This window comes from Equus caballus, chromosome 30 (genome assembly GCF_041296265.1).
Source record: "Equus caballus isolate H_3958 breed thoroughbred chromosome 30, TB-T2T, whole genome shotgun sequence".
NCBI lineage: Eukaryota > Metazoa > Chordata > Mammalia > Perissodactyla > Equidae > Equus > Equus caballus.
Window position 1 is genome coordinate 16,326,039 of NC_091713.1, and position 16,437 is coordinate 16,342,475.

General features: G+C 39.3%; 1 protein-coding gene across 19 annotated transcripts in view; it reads left to right on the forward strand.

Annotated features, from left to right (window-relative positions):
- Positions 1–16,437, forward strand: part of ENAH (ENAH actin regulator) — a 140,117-nt gene that overhangs the window by 99,325 nt on the left and 24,355 nt on the right. For all 19 annotated transcript variants that reach the window (XM_070256004.1, XM_070256001.1, XM_070255991.1 and 16 more), the window contains one exon: positions 220–304. In XM_070256004.1, coding sequence (XP_070112105.1) covers positions 220–304 — 85 coding nt within the window. The remainder of the gene's footprint in view (positions 1–219; positions 305–16,437) is intronic.

Sequence of the window (16,437 nt, forward strand, 5' to 3'; positions counted from 1 at the left end):
CCATTTGTTTCAAGTAAGCCTTCTGGAGATGATGATAATATTATGTTGCAGTCTTTCATTTGCTCTGTGTTATGTAAAGCTTCTATTTTATTTTGCTAAACAAAAAGAAGGAACATTTGTAAATATGTGATGGTTTTATGTTACTCTCATGATTTTATCTCCTCTGTCCAGCTAAATATAAAGATAATGTTCATCTATAATGTTTTCCTCCCTTTTTAGGGCCAACATTGCCTAGACAAAATTCACAACTGCCTGCCCAGGTTCAAAATGGCCCATCACAAGAAGAATTGGAAATTCAAAGAAGGTAAATTCACAAGTTGTCGTTGGCACTTTTTCTTTTACTCAAGACCAAACTGGGAACACCCTAATATTGAAAGTAGGTTATGTCTTGGCAAACATTTAAAAGTCAGAACTCTTACTGTTATATTATTAAGTTTTGGAATCACTGTTAATAAGAGAGCAGATTCTTGTTATGTTGGACAAGAGATGTTATGAAATTTCATATCTGCTTTTTGGGTAAAAATTGTACTAGTGTAGGTTTAACGTATTTTAAATACGCTCAACAGCATACAAACTGTCTTTACACTTCAAGGAGCCTTATTTTTATGGTAGTTATAAATTAATCTTGGATCATTATGGCTTTCACGTGACTAATTTAACTAGAAAGCTGAAATGGTCTTGGCTTTTCTATAAAGCATTGATCTTGGGATCTCACCGTGGGGTTTAGTAATGGAATACAGAATCATTCTCTTACGACTAAACTGCTGGATGAATGTGATCAGTAACATTATCTTCATTATTTCAGTGCAGTTTAGAAATAACATTTGAAATTATAATGCAGCCTCATTTAGGGGTAGTGTTTTCTGAATTAGCATATAATCTCTGAATTATAAGCTACTTTGTAACAATAGTTTTATAAAATTCAGGTTAAATTCAGGTAATTAAAATTGAGCTAGTTAAACCAGGTGTCCCATTTTAAACAAATGAAAACTTTTTGGGAGATGTTGATATTGCATTTTATCACTAGTAGATTACCCCTGCTTTGTTCTGGAGAATTCGTAACTATTATATAGATGGACGTTTCCAGTTGAGAAGCATTTGCTCCATGGCAAGCCAGCATTTCATCTTGTGACCTCTGATTTGGATCTGACGTTTGAAACAGTCTTCATATTCTCTGTGTTGTCTTAATATTTGTGTCATATTCCCCTGATGGACGGTCAAAGGGATCTCTTGCTATGGTTCCGTGTCGGCTGCTTTGGTGTCTAACTACTTAGCTCTTGAGGAAGGTCCTCTGGGAATCTCCCAAAATGAATTTTGTTTTTGCCATAGGCTATGTTTTCAGTAGATCGCTCTGGAAATAGCCTCCAAATTTGGTGAAAATCTGTCCAATTCTTTTGAGTGATGCTGTAACGGAAATAAATAAAATTAAGTTTCTGTGGAAATAGGAAAGCGTAGAAGATACAATTTCAGTTCCATGTGGAGAGTTTTAAACATACCCAAATAATTCCAAGAGTTAGAAATTATAATGATATTGTTGTCATACATAGAAAAACAGAGAAGTAATTAGTAAAAAATGATCATATATTATTGAGAGTGACACATCTTTAGAAAACTAGGAGGAACCAGGAGAGAACCCAGAACATAATAGATAATCTCTGGTAATACAGAATGGACAAGCAGGTATTTCCTGAGACGGTTGCTGGAGGTCAGGACAATACAGGATAGAAACAGACCGTCGGAGGTACTCCTGGCTTGTTAAGGGTCCCCGATGGCTGATCCACTGCACAGAGGGTTGTCAAGGACTTGCAGCTTGCAATTTTGGTGTAAGAGAGTATTGAGTGAATTTTTAGTAATTGTTATAAAAACTCCAAGCCTCACATATATGCTTTCTCCTATCAAAGTGCTCCCCTGTCAGTGCCCATCTGAACTTGAGGTTTTCCTGTTTGGATCTAAGTAGATACATAAGGGTTTGACAATTGACACTGTTGTTTATATTACTTATTTGTTTAGTTGAAGACTTGAACTCAGTCATTTTGAAGACTGAAATACAAGTTTCTGAAAAAGTGGTATGAATTTTTCAGTTATTTTCTTTCCGTAGCCATGCACAGACTCTTGTCGTGTTGATAAACCTTCCACGAGACAGCAATCAATTTCTTTCTCTTTCAGTATTAGTTTCATCTCCGTTTCTCTCTTTCCTCTCCTCCCATTTCCTCTTTAGTCTTGTGAAATCTGCTTTGCGTCTCCACAAGTCTGCTGGACACGTGGTTTCCCCTGTTGACTGGCTTCTGGTTTAAATGTCTCCTCTTAGTCCACGTCTGCCGCTTTTCTGTCTTCCTTTTGATGCTGTAGAGTCTCTTCTCTTTTGCTGACTCTTCTCTCTTTCTATCCTTTTCTGTACCTCTTCTTTTTCCTATATAGGGCCTTGCACTTAGCGATCTTTTTTCCTTTCTGTACGCAGTATGCTTTTTGACAAATTGATGATTTGGTTGGATGTTATTGTTTTCTCTTAACTTTTATGCTGGTGGCTTCCATATCCACAGTTCCCGCTGTGATCATCCACTACGGAGATCCAGACCCATATTTCCAGCTAAATGGAGTGTTGTGGATCCTTTAAGAATTTGGTGAGAGCAGTAGACTACTGCCCTCTTCCCCCTGACCCCCAGGTCCTTCAGATATGTGTGTGATGGTGCACATGTGCACGCACTTCAATGAAGAAACGTGTACCATTTCTGAGGGTCACAGAGCCCATACATTCCGACACTGGATCTTCAATGAGAATTCCTCTTGTAGAGCTCATCCATTTCGATGTCCTACTGACACCTCAATTTTAACTCTTTATGATTTTATTCTTAATGTATGTTCCTTCTTCTCTTTAACATTCCTCCCAAATTTTCAGCTTATAAAGTCTGTAATTATCTTCATTCACAATCTCTCTTCAGGTATACTTTATTATTTCTTTCTCTAAAAGCCTCTTAGATTTCCTCTTCTGACAGTCTCATTATTCCCTTATGTACTGCCATGGTTTTTAGTCAATTTTTCTTTTTTTAACCTCGATCCCTTTTGGTTATTTCTACTTTATTACTGCCCGATTCATTTTTCTTAAACAAAGAAAATCTTAAACACTACAGGAGGGCCAAAAATGGGTGAAGGTCCTCTGCTACACGGTTGTGCCCCTCCCGCATAGGAATCCCCAGAATTAATCACTTTTAACCATTTCTCCTTTCAGTACTTCTAATGACTTCCTCCACTAAATAATATGTTTATGTTTCTATTTCTTGGTTAATCAAGTTGTAGCTAGTAGCTATTGACTCTCCACTGTGAAAAATGGTGCATTCTTCGCTTCCCTTGCCAATTATCAGTAGTTATTATTTTTAGTTCCGCTGATGGTTTCTTTTCCAATCCTGTGTCTTAACTTTAGACACTTACCTCTTAGCTCCTCCCTCGGAAGAGGGCCCCAGTGGTGCTGGACATCTGCCTGTCCCTTTTCTTCCGTTCTCCAACCTGCTTTTGGCAGACATATCGTTTTTCTATTTTCAAGGTTTATACATTTGCAATGTTTCCATAAGTGTCATTAAATCTTTGTCTTTAGGTTTGTAAGTGATCTCCCCCACCTCAACTTCTAGAATCTTCTTAAACCTTCTGATTAACCATGGTGGTCTGACTAGATATGATTTGGGTTTTGGCCTTTTCCCCCCACTTACTTAGCTCAGTATTTAGTGTACCTTTTCCATTTGAAGACTTGGCCACAACTCTTAAAATTAAAAAAAAAATTATGTCTTTAACCATTTCCATCTCTCTGATTTCTCTGTTGTTTTTTGGGGGGCAACTCCTACTGGTCAAATGGTGGACCTCCCGGATTATTGTCTTATGATCCTTACCTTTTATCATTTTCTGCCTCCCTTTTTTTTGTTCTGTATTCTTGATGGGTTCTTTTTCTTGAGGAAGATTGGCCCTGAACCAGCATCTGTGCCCATCTTCCTCTACTTTACATGTGGGACGCCCCCACAGCATGGCTTGATAGGCGGTTTGTAGATCTGTGCCGGGATCTGAACTACTGAACTGTGGGCCACTGAAGGGGAGCATGCGAACTTAACTGCTGCGCCACCGGGCCGGCCCCTGTCATTGACGATATTTTTAACCGTAGATGCTAGACCAGCCCTATCTGGTAGAACTATGAGCCATGTATGTAATTAAATTTTTTCTAGTAGCCAATATTAGCAAAAGTAAAAGGAAACAGGTGAAATTAATTTTAATAATGTATTTTATTTAACCCAGTGTATCCAAAATATTATCATTTCAACATGAAATAAGTATAAAAATTATTAAGATATTTTACATTCTAATTTTCATCCCAAGTCTTCAAAATTCGATAGTATTTTACACTTACTGCATTTTTCTGTTCTAGTCACATCACAAGTGCTCAGGAGCCGCTCGTAGCCACTCATGGCCACCTAATTGGAAAGCAGAGTAGTAGGCTTTTTATTGAAAATTTAATTTTAATTTTAATCTCCAACAGCTTTTTCTTTTTCGTAATTATTCCTTTATCGTAACAGCCTGTTCTAAATTCATGACCATATCTTAAGTCTCTCTTGTTTCTCTTTCTTTGCTTCAATTATCTGCCTCCTATAGAGTTGTATTGTTTATCTTAATGGTTTTACTCAAATATCTGGTGATCTTCACTCGTCATTTATTTCTATGAAAGAATTAGGTTGAATGAGATCAGTGCTTGTCTTGGGTTTCCTCTTCCATCGTGGAGTTTAGATCTCTCCTGGGCAGCGTCTTCCCTGACTGAGGGGGCTGCCAAGGAGGTCCGTGGAAGAAGGCAGAGCAGGTAGACTGACAGGCTCTCCTTCAGGACAAGAGTGGGGAGCAGACAGGCCTCAGGACCCCACAAATGCTTATCCACCAGACGCCCTAGCTCGCCTGAGTCAGCCTGTCCCGTTTCTTCAGAAAACTGTCTTCTGTGGCAGACGCCGTTCCTCCATTGAGCTGGGGTTGGAGAAGGGCTGGGCTGGGGCAGCTGTTCTTCAGACGAGGCGTGCCCCTTCCCGTTCTCTCTCCTTGCTGATCGCCAGTAGATATTTGCCAGGTTGCTCTTCTCGTGTCTGCTTCAGCCGTTTTCAGTGTGCATTCTGGACTGTGGCTGCCTCCAGTCTGTGGTCCAGTTATATTCCAGACACCGTTAGTTCTAAGGGCTTAGGACACCTAGGGGAAGGCATGCGACACAGGGAGGCAAAAGCCTTACCCTAGTCAGACAGTGAACAACAGACGTGACGTGGTGTATGAGAAGATGCTAAGTGCTGTGGGAAGAAATAGAGCCAAGTAAAGGGGAGTGTATGTGGCAGAGAGGGAGAGGAGGTGCTGGTTGTAATTTTAAGTAGGTCGTTCAGGGTAGATCTTACTGAGATGAAAGGATGGAGTTAGCTGAGTGGATGTCTGGGTAGGTGCACTGTGTGCAGAGGGAACAGTAATGCAAAGGCCCTAAGGCAGCATTGTGCTTGTGTTACGGGGAAAAACAAGGAGGCCGTTGAGCCTGGAGCAGAGAGAACGAGAGGAGGAAACAAGAAAGAGTAGTGGATGAGTTTGAAGATAATGGGGAGTCATATCTTGCAGGACCTTGCAGGGGGTTGTAAAGAATTTAGCTTTTATTCTGAGAGATGTGAGGAACCACTGGATGATTTTAATAGGAATGATCTAGATTAACATTTTAGCAGAATCAGTCTGGCTGCTCTGCTGAGGCTGGACTGCAGAGCAGCACGAGTGGAAGCTGCCCAGCAAGAAGCCAATTAAGGAATGATGTGGCGTCCGCCAGGTACTGGAGGTGGTGGGAAGTTAGCTTCTTAGATTTCCTGGTTGGTTGTCTGTGGGGTGTGAGAGAAGCGCAGGAGTTGTGGTTTTTAACCTAAGCCAGTGCGAAGGGTGGAGTTGACCTTAACCAAGATGTGAAAGACTGTGAGTAGAGGAGATTTCATTGGGGGATCTCAGAGATGAATTTTGAAGATAGGAGGTTGAGATTTTCCCTGGACATCCAAGTGGAGACGTTGAGTAGGTAGGTGGATGTACTAGTCCGTAGGAACTAGGCAAGAGGTCTAGCCGGAAAGCTCCTCTCTACCCTTCCTGTCTTCTAGAAATTGCATGATAAATTTGGTTTACTAATAACCACTCTCCTCAATTTTCTACTTATAATGGTTTTGTGTACAGTTTTATGATTTTTCTGGAATTCCAGTAGAATCTTGGAGTAGGCGAAGATAGTCTGACTGCTCAAATCTGCCAGCTTGAGTAGGAGTCCACGTGCTCCGATGATGCTGTGTCCCTGCTCAGCATTCCTGATGGCCGCCTCTCCTCACCTCCAGTTTCATTCTTTGGCCTGACGTTTCAGAACCCACCCTTTGTATCTCTTTCATTTCTCCTGCCTGCCACTGTATCTATACTTGTTTTTTCCTCTTTACCTCTTCTGACACGCCTTTCTCATCTCTGTGTTGTCATTTTCTGTAAACTCTTCTTCAGGCCTAGTAATGGTTTTCTTTTCTGTACTCCTATCACTTAATCATACACTCATATTTTATTGTTTATTTTACATAGGAGTCTTAGCTCCACAGTGACCGTTATAGGCTGCTTGAGAGTAGAGACCTGAATAATAATAGAGACCTGAGGCAGCTTGCTTTTTAACACTGTAGTGTTTTCAAGTTATAAGAAAGGTATATGCCATTTTCCTTTGACCTTCATCCCATATAATCTGTTTTTGCCTATGGTTAAACCACACTTAGAAAAAGATACTACAAGCCCCCAAAATACCGATTAAATTCTGTTAGACAGTTAGTACTGGTCTTCACCTTTTCTCACCAGCAGCGGTTTCCCAGGTTAGGAAACACAATGGCAGAGGGATGTACAGCATGGTCTCGGGAGAAGTTTGCTTCCCAATAGAAATTCTATTTCCAAAATTTATTTCATGCCGTTATTCATATAAAAATAAATTTTCTTTTACTTGGTTTTATTTTCAGAGGTGTGATAAAATACCCTTGGGCGAACTTTTATTTCATAAGCTGAGTAACTTTGTCCTTTAACTTTGGCTGTGTAGCTGGCTCTTTTCTACCCCATTGCTAAGAATTGTAATGAAAAAGAATATTAATGTGCATCCTAGTATTCATGCATAAGTTTCAGTGGTTATATTTTTAGTATAAAGTTCATATTATAATCAGTAATGTTACATTTCTGTTACTACTTTCAGGTGAGCTCTTGGGGGGGTCTCATAAGTTGAATTTTGAAGACTGGTAAATGGTTTGTATTTGGCGAGCTAATAATAAGGAATGGGGTGGGAAGAGAAAGATGAACAAGGTGTTCCTCAGGCATGTGAACGCACGTATATGTTTCATATGCATAAAAAACTTTCTTGATAGGATTTTAGCTCAGAACCATAAATTATAACTGGATTATCTTAATAGCTAAAAATTCTTATTCTTCGAATTATTTTTCTTAGCTTTTGAATATAGTTACAAAAAAAGAAATTAATTGCTTAAAGAAAAGCGTAACAGCATATTTAGAGTCTGATTTTGTTTAGAGAAATCAGTTGCACTTTGAGGAACAGCAGTGGCACTTCAGGCGCATCAGTTAGACAATGTGACAGACAAGAAATGGCCGTCCACTTTCTCGTTTACGCAATTTTGTTGAGGAGTGATGTTCTGGATTGAGTTGTGTCCTCCAAGAAAGATATGTCCTGGTCCCCAATACCTCAAAATGTGACCTTACTTGAAAATAGAGTCATTAGTTAAGATGAGGTCATACTGGAGTAGGGTGGGCCCCCTTAATCCAACATGAGTGATAGCCCTTAAGAAGAGAAAGACACAGAAGCAGGACGGCCCTGTGAGGACACAGAGACACAGGGAGAGCACCAGTGAAGATGGAGGCAGACGGTGTAGCGACGCATCTATAAGCCAGGGAACGCCAGGAGTGTACCAGCCACGACCAGAAGCCAAAGAGAAGCGTGGACCAGATTCTGCCTGCGAGCCCGTAGAAGGAGCCAGCCCTGCCGACACCTCGATTTCAGGCTTCTAGACTCCAGTACCAAGAGAAGAAATTTCTGTTATTTTTAAGCCACCAAGTTTGTGGTTCTTTATTATGGCAGCTGTGAAATACTAATACAGGTGGCAGCTAACTTGGGAGACCAGCAAAAGTTAAAACAAGCCAAGACAGAGAAGAGAAGGGCTGAGTTGCTGTGGTGCCTGCCAATAGCAATCCCTTTCACAATGCTGCACCCCAGAGGGTTAGTTAAAAGTCTTCATAAGGAGTCTTCAGATATCCACATTTTCTCTGCCACACCCAAACAGGAGACTGGAGATTTATTCTCTCCCAGAGATGCTCTAGGCCGGTGCTGCTCCATGGGACTAGAATGCAAACTGTGTGTCATTTAAAAATTTTCTAGTGACCACATTTTTAGAGATTTAAAGGGAACAAGTGAAATTAATTTTAATAATAAAACTGTGCAGCTAAAATATGATTTCAATAGGTAATTGATACGAAAATTTTAGAGATATTTTACATTCTTTTTCTCATATAGGTATGAAAAATCTGGTGTTATGTTTTTATACTTAGAGCACATCTCAGTTCAGACAAGGAACATCTTCAGTGCTCAGTAGTGACAGATAGCTAGTAGCTACCATTTTGGACAGCACAGCAGTCTAGGCTGGAAGCTGGCAGACTGTAACTTGCTGGCCACATCGGCCCTGAGCCTGCTTTCGCATAGCCAAGAGCTGTGAATGGCTTTTACTTTTTTGCAGAGTTGTTTAAAAAAAAAAACAAAATTTAAAAAGAATATTCGACAGAGTACTTTGTGGCCCTTTGCAGAAAAAGTTTGGTGGCCGCTGGTCTAGACTGAGGTACACCAGCCCAGCTGTGAGGCAGGGTGAGGCGCCATAGTGGAAGGAAGGGTTAGTGAAAGTTAGCCAAGTTGATTTCTTTCCCTTGCTCAGTTCTTAGACATCGGCAGCCAGACCTGTGGAGGCCAGGCAAGAAACTTTGAGAGTCCCCTTTGGGAAAATTGGCTTGGCGGAGAGAAAAGACAAAGATGTTGGCACTCAGGGTCCCTCCCAGTGAAGCTCATTTATTTAAAGGCTTCTGATCAGCTTTCGTGCCCTTTTTAAGTATGAATGGACAGCCAAGGATCGTCAGACCATTAAGGACAACTTCTATAACATGAAGACAGATCAAAACAAACGAAAAATTGAAATTAGAGGAAATAATACAAGGAGCAAAAGAAAAATTAAAAATATGCTGTAATTACTTCAGAGAACCAAGAGAATATATTTTATTCATAAAGCAAAAACTTGTAAGTTATTTAAAAAGAAACTTACAGAGCGTAAGAAAATGTACTTACAAATTTAAAAAAAAAAAAAACAGCATTAGTTTTAATAATAGGAGGTTTGAGAAATAAGGTTGAAGAAATTGCCCTGAAAATAACGTAAAAGATAGAGGTAGTATATGAGAAAGAAAATGGAAGAAGATCAGGTTAGCACGTCCAGCTTCCCAATGATAGGTGCTATGGGGGGAAAAGAACAAAAATGTGAGGAAACAGAATCTGTGAATACATAACAGAAGAAGATTTCCTGGAACTCAGTGGCTTGTTTGTGTAGGTCAGAGGACTGCAAACTTTTTCTGCAAAGGGCCAGATAGTAAATATTTTAGTTTGTGGGCCACAGGTTTCTATGGCAGCTGTTCAGCTCTTCCTTTGTAGCTTGCCACGACGATATGTAAATGATGGGCCTGGCCAGGTTTGGGCCTCCGACTGTCGTTTACCAGGCCCCCTGGTCTAGGGTGAAAAGACTCACCAAGTGTCCAGACCAGTAAGTAGGAAAAACATAAAAAGGCCCACCACCAAGACATATATCACTGTGGAATTTTAGAGTACTTGAATAGAGAGAAGATTTTAAAAGCTTGGAATGGGACAAGGGAGGGAACTTCAAATTCCTGAGAGACTTCCAATCTGAACTTCTTCCTCTGTACAGCTTCCTAGGAAGCTACTGGAAGATGGATTCTATTCAAATGAGAGTGTAAACCAAGAAGGATGAGACCACGGGAGGAGCCAGGTAGCCAGGGATCCGACTTCAGAAAGAGATGAGGGAATTCCCAGGGTGACTGAGGGGAAAGGAGAACCTAGGGAGCCGTCCGTCGGGAGCCAGGAGGGCCGAGGCTCCTGATGGCGTGTTTCCGGGGGGAAGAAAAGCAAAAGGAGCAAACAAAAGTAGAATACTCAGCTGATATGTTTGACCGTATTGAGAGGGTTTACAGTTCTATGGAGAGTTTGGGGTGAAATTGGAATAGAAAGAGAAACAAACGTTAAAAAGTAGTATTACTTTTAACACCAGAGTAAGAAATAAATTGTTGTGAAAGGTGACTGTAGTCAGCTATGAGTGAGTGAATGTTGACGTCTCCAAGGTGGTGGTAGGACTTTATTGGGACAATGAGGAAGGAGCGGTTTCAGGGGGTTGGAGGGTGTAGGGACTAAATAATTTGTTTGGTAAGAAATATTAGTTCTAAATGGTTTAACTATATTTAGAGATATGAGATAAATACCAAAGTGTCGAAAGTAGGTGCTTCTGGGGAGCGAAATCAGAAGTGGTGAGGATTGTTTTGTTATAAGCTTTGTAATACTATTTGACTTTTTAAGCTATGTGTATGTGTTTTATAAGTTTAATTTTAAAATTTTTAATAAAAAGGGTGAAATTAAGTTGATAAAGTGAGTATTTACTTTAGGTGTTAAGTCTTGTTAGTCCAATACCTTTACTCTAGGACCATGAATAGTGTAGTTTAGTTTTCTGTTCATTGTGCATCATTTGTTAATATCAGCTTTTGGTTCCTACTCGTATTATTAATAGTTGGCTCTCTTGGCTGATTGTGATGAAAAAACATATTCTAAGAAACATGAGTCAGTCCTGTGTTAGTCTCAACGTGGAACTTAATTATTTAATATCTATAAATAGTTTGCAAATCACCACCGCTACCTGGCGGTTATAAAAGGGGAACAATAACCCCAGCACAGAGCAGGGAGCTGGAGCCATGAAAGTGTATGGCCCTCCGGTTGGCCCGCAGAGGCAGGATGGACCCAGGGTGGACCGCCTTCTCCTGTAAGTGTTGTCTCTTGTCTCAGGAGCTTTATAATATTAAAACCTAATTATCTTGTTTAGTTTGATCTGTTTCTCGTTTATTTACTAATGGAGAGGTGAAATGCCCACATGATCTGATCAAAACGTATTTGTATAGTTTTATTTTCTGACAGTTGTCAGTATCATCAAAGTGTTACTATATGTTATGAACCCAGACCTTTTTCTTGGTCTGCCCTCCTACTTTATTATGTCAAAATTTAAATCACTTTTTATTTACCTAACACTTATTCATTATAGGAAAGTTGAATGAAATGTGTTTTTAAATTTTATTTATATCTTACTTAAAAAAATAAGTCGAATCAACATAAATTAAACGTGTTTGAATATATTAAAAAAACTATTTACCTCATTGTCGGCCAGTGCTTTGTGCATCTCTTCACTTGGGGAAAAACAGATATTTTGGTGGTGGAGGGAACTATTTCTGATATTTTTTAAATGTTCTTGAAGGCTATAATACTGGTCATTGGCACTGTAATTGTTTCTGAGAAAATATATATTTTCTCATTAACTTTAAAATTATTGTAAAATGCATATCCTAACTTAAAAGAAAAATCAGTCCACCAGAATTTTTCCATAGTTCAGAGTTAGGGCCTTTGGACTTCGAAACACAGTCTTCCGATGATTCTGTCAATGAGCGAGGAGAGCAGGAGGTTGTAGATAGACTCTAGGAAGAAGAGTCACGTGCGTTTCCGGGCTGAGTGTTGGCAGTGATATTTCTAAGAAAAGCAGAGTTTATAAGTTTGGAAACTGTTTCCCTAAAAAGATAAACAAATGTCCTGCTTTAGAGGTCAAAACATTGAAAGTTGGAAGATTTATATACTCTCCAGTTTAGGTGGGAATTATTCATGCCGCTAAAGATTTGTAAGCCTGGGATTTTTCTGTCTGACACACTACGTTGGGAAATATATGTAGCTGTGCGTCTTTTCAGTGAGCGGGCTAAATATTGTTGGGGACTTTTAACGCTTTCCTTTCTTACCTTCAAACCAAGAAAATAGACAGCAGATCTGCAGTTGTGTGAACTGCCTGCTTTAGTCATCTGTCAGTGAACTTGGGAGATCTCTCTGGCATTGTGCTCTCTTCCTGCCTCAGTAGATGCTCTTCGTCTTTTCTAGACAGAAAACCCTAGAATATTATGGTATGTGGAACCATCTTCCTAAGTTGGGACATCCTAGTTGTAAATGTCGTCGTTCGGTAATTCTCTGATTCACTTTACGCGTCCCTGGCCGTCTACCTGTGATTAAGCTTACTTTTTATGTTAAAAGCATTGTGTTGCTGAGAGAAGCAGACAGTAACTTAGGGGCAGAAAAACAAAGAACTTGGATAAGAAATGAAATGTAATCTTAGAAATACTGTGTTTCAGCTGTGAGCACTATTTAGATTATTATATTAATAACGTTAACTCTGAGTATTGACTTACCCAGAAATCTATAGTCTCTCATGACTCTATCGGAAGAAGCTTGTGCGTGAGGACGGGGTTGCAAGAGGCACCTTCTTATTAGAAAGTCAGTAAGTAATATCTAAAGTTTAAAACATGAGAAACAGCTAGAAGAGTTGACACTAATCGTCTCTGATGTGTTAGAAACGGGTGGGAGGGTCAGGGCAGTGAATTGCTGGTTTTTGTTACAAGCTTTAAAAACTGTGCTCATTCTATTTTGATCAAATAAAGTGAAACAGGTGGCACAGAATGTAAAAGGACTCAATAACGTGGATCTTTTTATCGTAGATTTCTTGGTGCAGCCACTGTCCTCGAAAGTTACATACTTTCCCTTAGCTTCTGTATTCAGGTGTATTCTAATTAGAGTAGTGTGGGTGTATCTTCTGCCTTTTGGACCCAATAGATAGAGTATTACGTTTAAACCGGCCTTATTTTTTGATGCATATTGTATGCTTTAAATTTAATACATATAATCCCCAGGTGAGTTTATTCATTAGATGCAGGTTATTAAAAAAGTAAGAACTGATTTTCTCTGCTAGTTTATTATTAAAAAAATTCTTGTGAATGCACCTAATTTCTTGCCCTCTTCCCCCAGTGATATGTTGTCCCTCAGGAACGTTGGCAGCTAGTGGCTTATCAAATAGCGTAATGAAGTCGGTATTAGATTCTGAAAATCTGATTATTTTATTTAGCAGTCAGGATCTTAAACAGCTGCCACTCATAATAAGTGATACCTCGGTTTCTTGTGTTTTTCTCTTGCCATTATTAAGTATGGTGCTGTATCCAGAGAGAAGCTTTGTGTTTTTGTGAGAGAAGTGGGATTGATTTATTTAAGTGGGCTTCTTTGTTTGTTTTATAGTCAGTTTAGGAAACGTGAAGGGGAGACATTCTGGAAAGATCTTACTGGTTTACTGCTACTACCAGGAGGAACGAAGAAGGGTAGCAGACATGTTCTGTCATTCAGTGCTGCCACACGTGTTAGCCCAGAGAAAGTCCCATTGACGTTTCCAAATTATTATTATTATAGCTGACATTTATTGAGCATTCTTATGCTCTGGGTACTTTTTAAAGCGCTTTTAAGGCACTGACTACCTCATTTAATCTTCCCCACAGAGCTACGGAATGTATTACGTGTAAGGTGAAGAGTCCTTTTTTTTATTTAAGGGAGAGTTAGCTTGTACGGCAAGATGATCGTCTAGGCGCAGGTGTGGGTCCTGGAGACATTTTCATGCTCTTTCATACATATGTGTATGGAAGGTAAAAAGCAAACTTTTGTGTTTGATTTTTATGAGTGTTTTAGAGCCACATACTGTAAGCCTCTGTAGGTTTCAATACATGTAGTCAGCATTTGAAGTCCGAGAGTTAAAGAAGGTTTTTAATTGAATTGAATAAACACTGAGACATTCCGTATGTTCAAGATATGGAGATAAAAACATGTGAATGTTTTTCTAGTTTATCTTCAAATTTAATAAAACATTAATAGAATTGAGAGGATGAGACTTGGGAGAAAGCGTAAATTTAACAAAGTGATTCTAAAATTTACCTAGAAAAGCCAAATGTCTGAGAATTATCTAGAAAAACTCAAAAAGAGGAGCAATAAGCATCATCACTAATCATGAGGGAAATGCAAATCAAAACTACACTAAGATATCACCTTACACCTGTTAGAATGGCAAAAATAAAATAAAAAGTGACAAATGTTGGAGAGGTTGTGGAGAAAAAGGAACCCTCATACACTGTTGGTGGGAATGCAAACTAGTGCAGCCACTATGGAAAACAGTATGGAGATTTCTCAAAAATTAAAAATAGAACTACCATACGATCCAGCTATCCCACTACTGGGTATCTATCCAAAGAACTTGAAATCAGCAATTCCAAAAGTCCCATGCACCCCTAGGTTCATTGCAGCATTATTTACAACAGCCAAGACATGGAAGCAACCTAAGTACCCATCAACTGATGATTGGATAAAGAAGATATGGTATATATATATACAATGGAATACTATTCAGCCAAAAAAAAGGATAAAATAGTCCCGTTCACAACAGTATGGATGGACCTTGAGGGTATTATGTTAAGTGAAATAAGCCAGATAGAGAAAGACAAACTCTGTATGACTCCACTCATAGGTGGAAGTTAAACATGTAGACAAAGAGAACTGATTGGTGGTTACCAGGGGCAAGGAGGGGTGGGCACAAAGGGTGAAGTGGTGCACCTACAACATGACTGACCATAGTGTACAACTGAAATGTCACAAGGTTGTAAACTATCATAGTCTTAATAAAAAATAAACAAAAGGAGAGCAATAAGGATGGATGCACCCTGCTAGATGTTAAAGTATATAGTCATGCGCCACGTAATGACATTTCGAGCAACGATGGACCACATGTATGATGGTAGTCCTCTGAGATAGTACCATGCAGCCTAGGTGTGTAGGAGGCTACACCGTCTAGATTTGTGTAAGTGCACTCTGTGTTGTTCGCACAACTACAGAATCGCATAACAATGCATTTCTCAGAACATGTGCCCGTCCTTAAATGACTATTTCAGACATCGAAATATCCAGATACTGGTGCATAGAAGGCAAACAGATCTGTGACCTGAAACATCCTGGAAGTTAGAAAGTCAACTCATGGAAAGGTGGCATCTTAAATCAGGGCTGTCGATAAACGGTGCTATGATGTAGATCACTACTTCCTGTCTCCAACCCAGGGTAAATTTCACAGGAAGTCAGGATCTTAGTAGAAAAGATACAAGTATTTAAAGAAAGTGTCAGTGATTATATAATCTTGCTATGGGGAAGGGCTGCCTTAGAAAGATATCAAGGGAGGATCACACAAAGGAATGTTATTCCTTGATCCTCTACATAAAAATAACAGCCGTATTGCAGAACAACTTCTAAAATCAAAGACATAAAAAAAAAGAGTAAAAGTTAAAATGCACATGCCTAACATGTGATAAAGGGTTATTATCTTCCATATAGAAAAGACCTCTTTCAAATGAATATGGAATATTATCTATCCCAAGAGAAAACTGGGGGAGACTGTGTGCCGTCATTTCACAGTACCCATGTGCAGAATCAGTGAACAGGTTCCAAGTACTTAACAATGCAAACTGTTATGTGGCATCAGTCATGTTAGCAGATTAAAACGACAGTCATGTTCGGTGTCAGTGAGGGAAAGGAAGGGGGCCTTCTCATATACTGCTGGGCTGCTGGGAGTATTAATTGGCACAGCTGTTCCTGAAGACAGTTTGGAACCGTGTATCAAAAATCTTGATATTTATACCTTTTCACCCAGCAAATCTGGTCATCAGTGGTGATCCTTAAGAAGCAGTTAGAAAGGGTCCAAAGATCAATGGAGATAAATGTTTGCTGCGGTGTTAGTAATGGTGTTAGGCTAGCTGACATCCTGCCGTAGGAGACTGCTTGCACACGGACAGCTTAGCCACAGAACACTATGCACTCCTGAAAAACCACGATGCGAAACTATGCTGAGTGCCTTGGAATAACCTTTTACAGTATCTTAAATGGCAGAGAAGAACGTAGATTTCAGAGCGATCGGGAAATAGTATTTTGTCTTATTTGGTTTTTAAAGTTTATATGTATATTTTTACGTGAGGAGAATCTGGAGGTATGAATGCCAAAATGTTGATTATAGTTAACCTTTGAATATGAGATGATTTCAGTTTGTTTCTTTCCTTCTTTCTTAACTGTGTATTTTTTTTCATTCAGCAAACTTTTATTGAGCTATTGCTGTGACCAGCCAGTGTATTTCCTAATATTATATAATAATAGTATATTACTTGTACAATGAAAATTTCATGTTATGTTTTAGGAAGGAAATG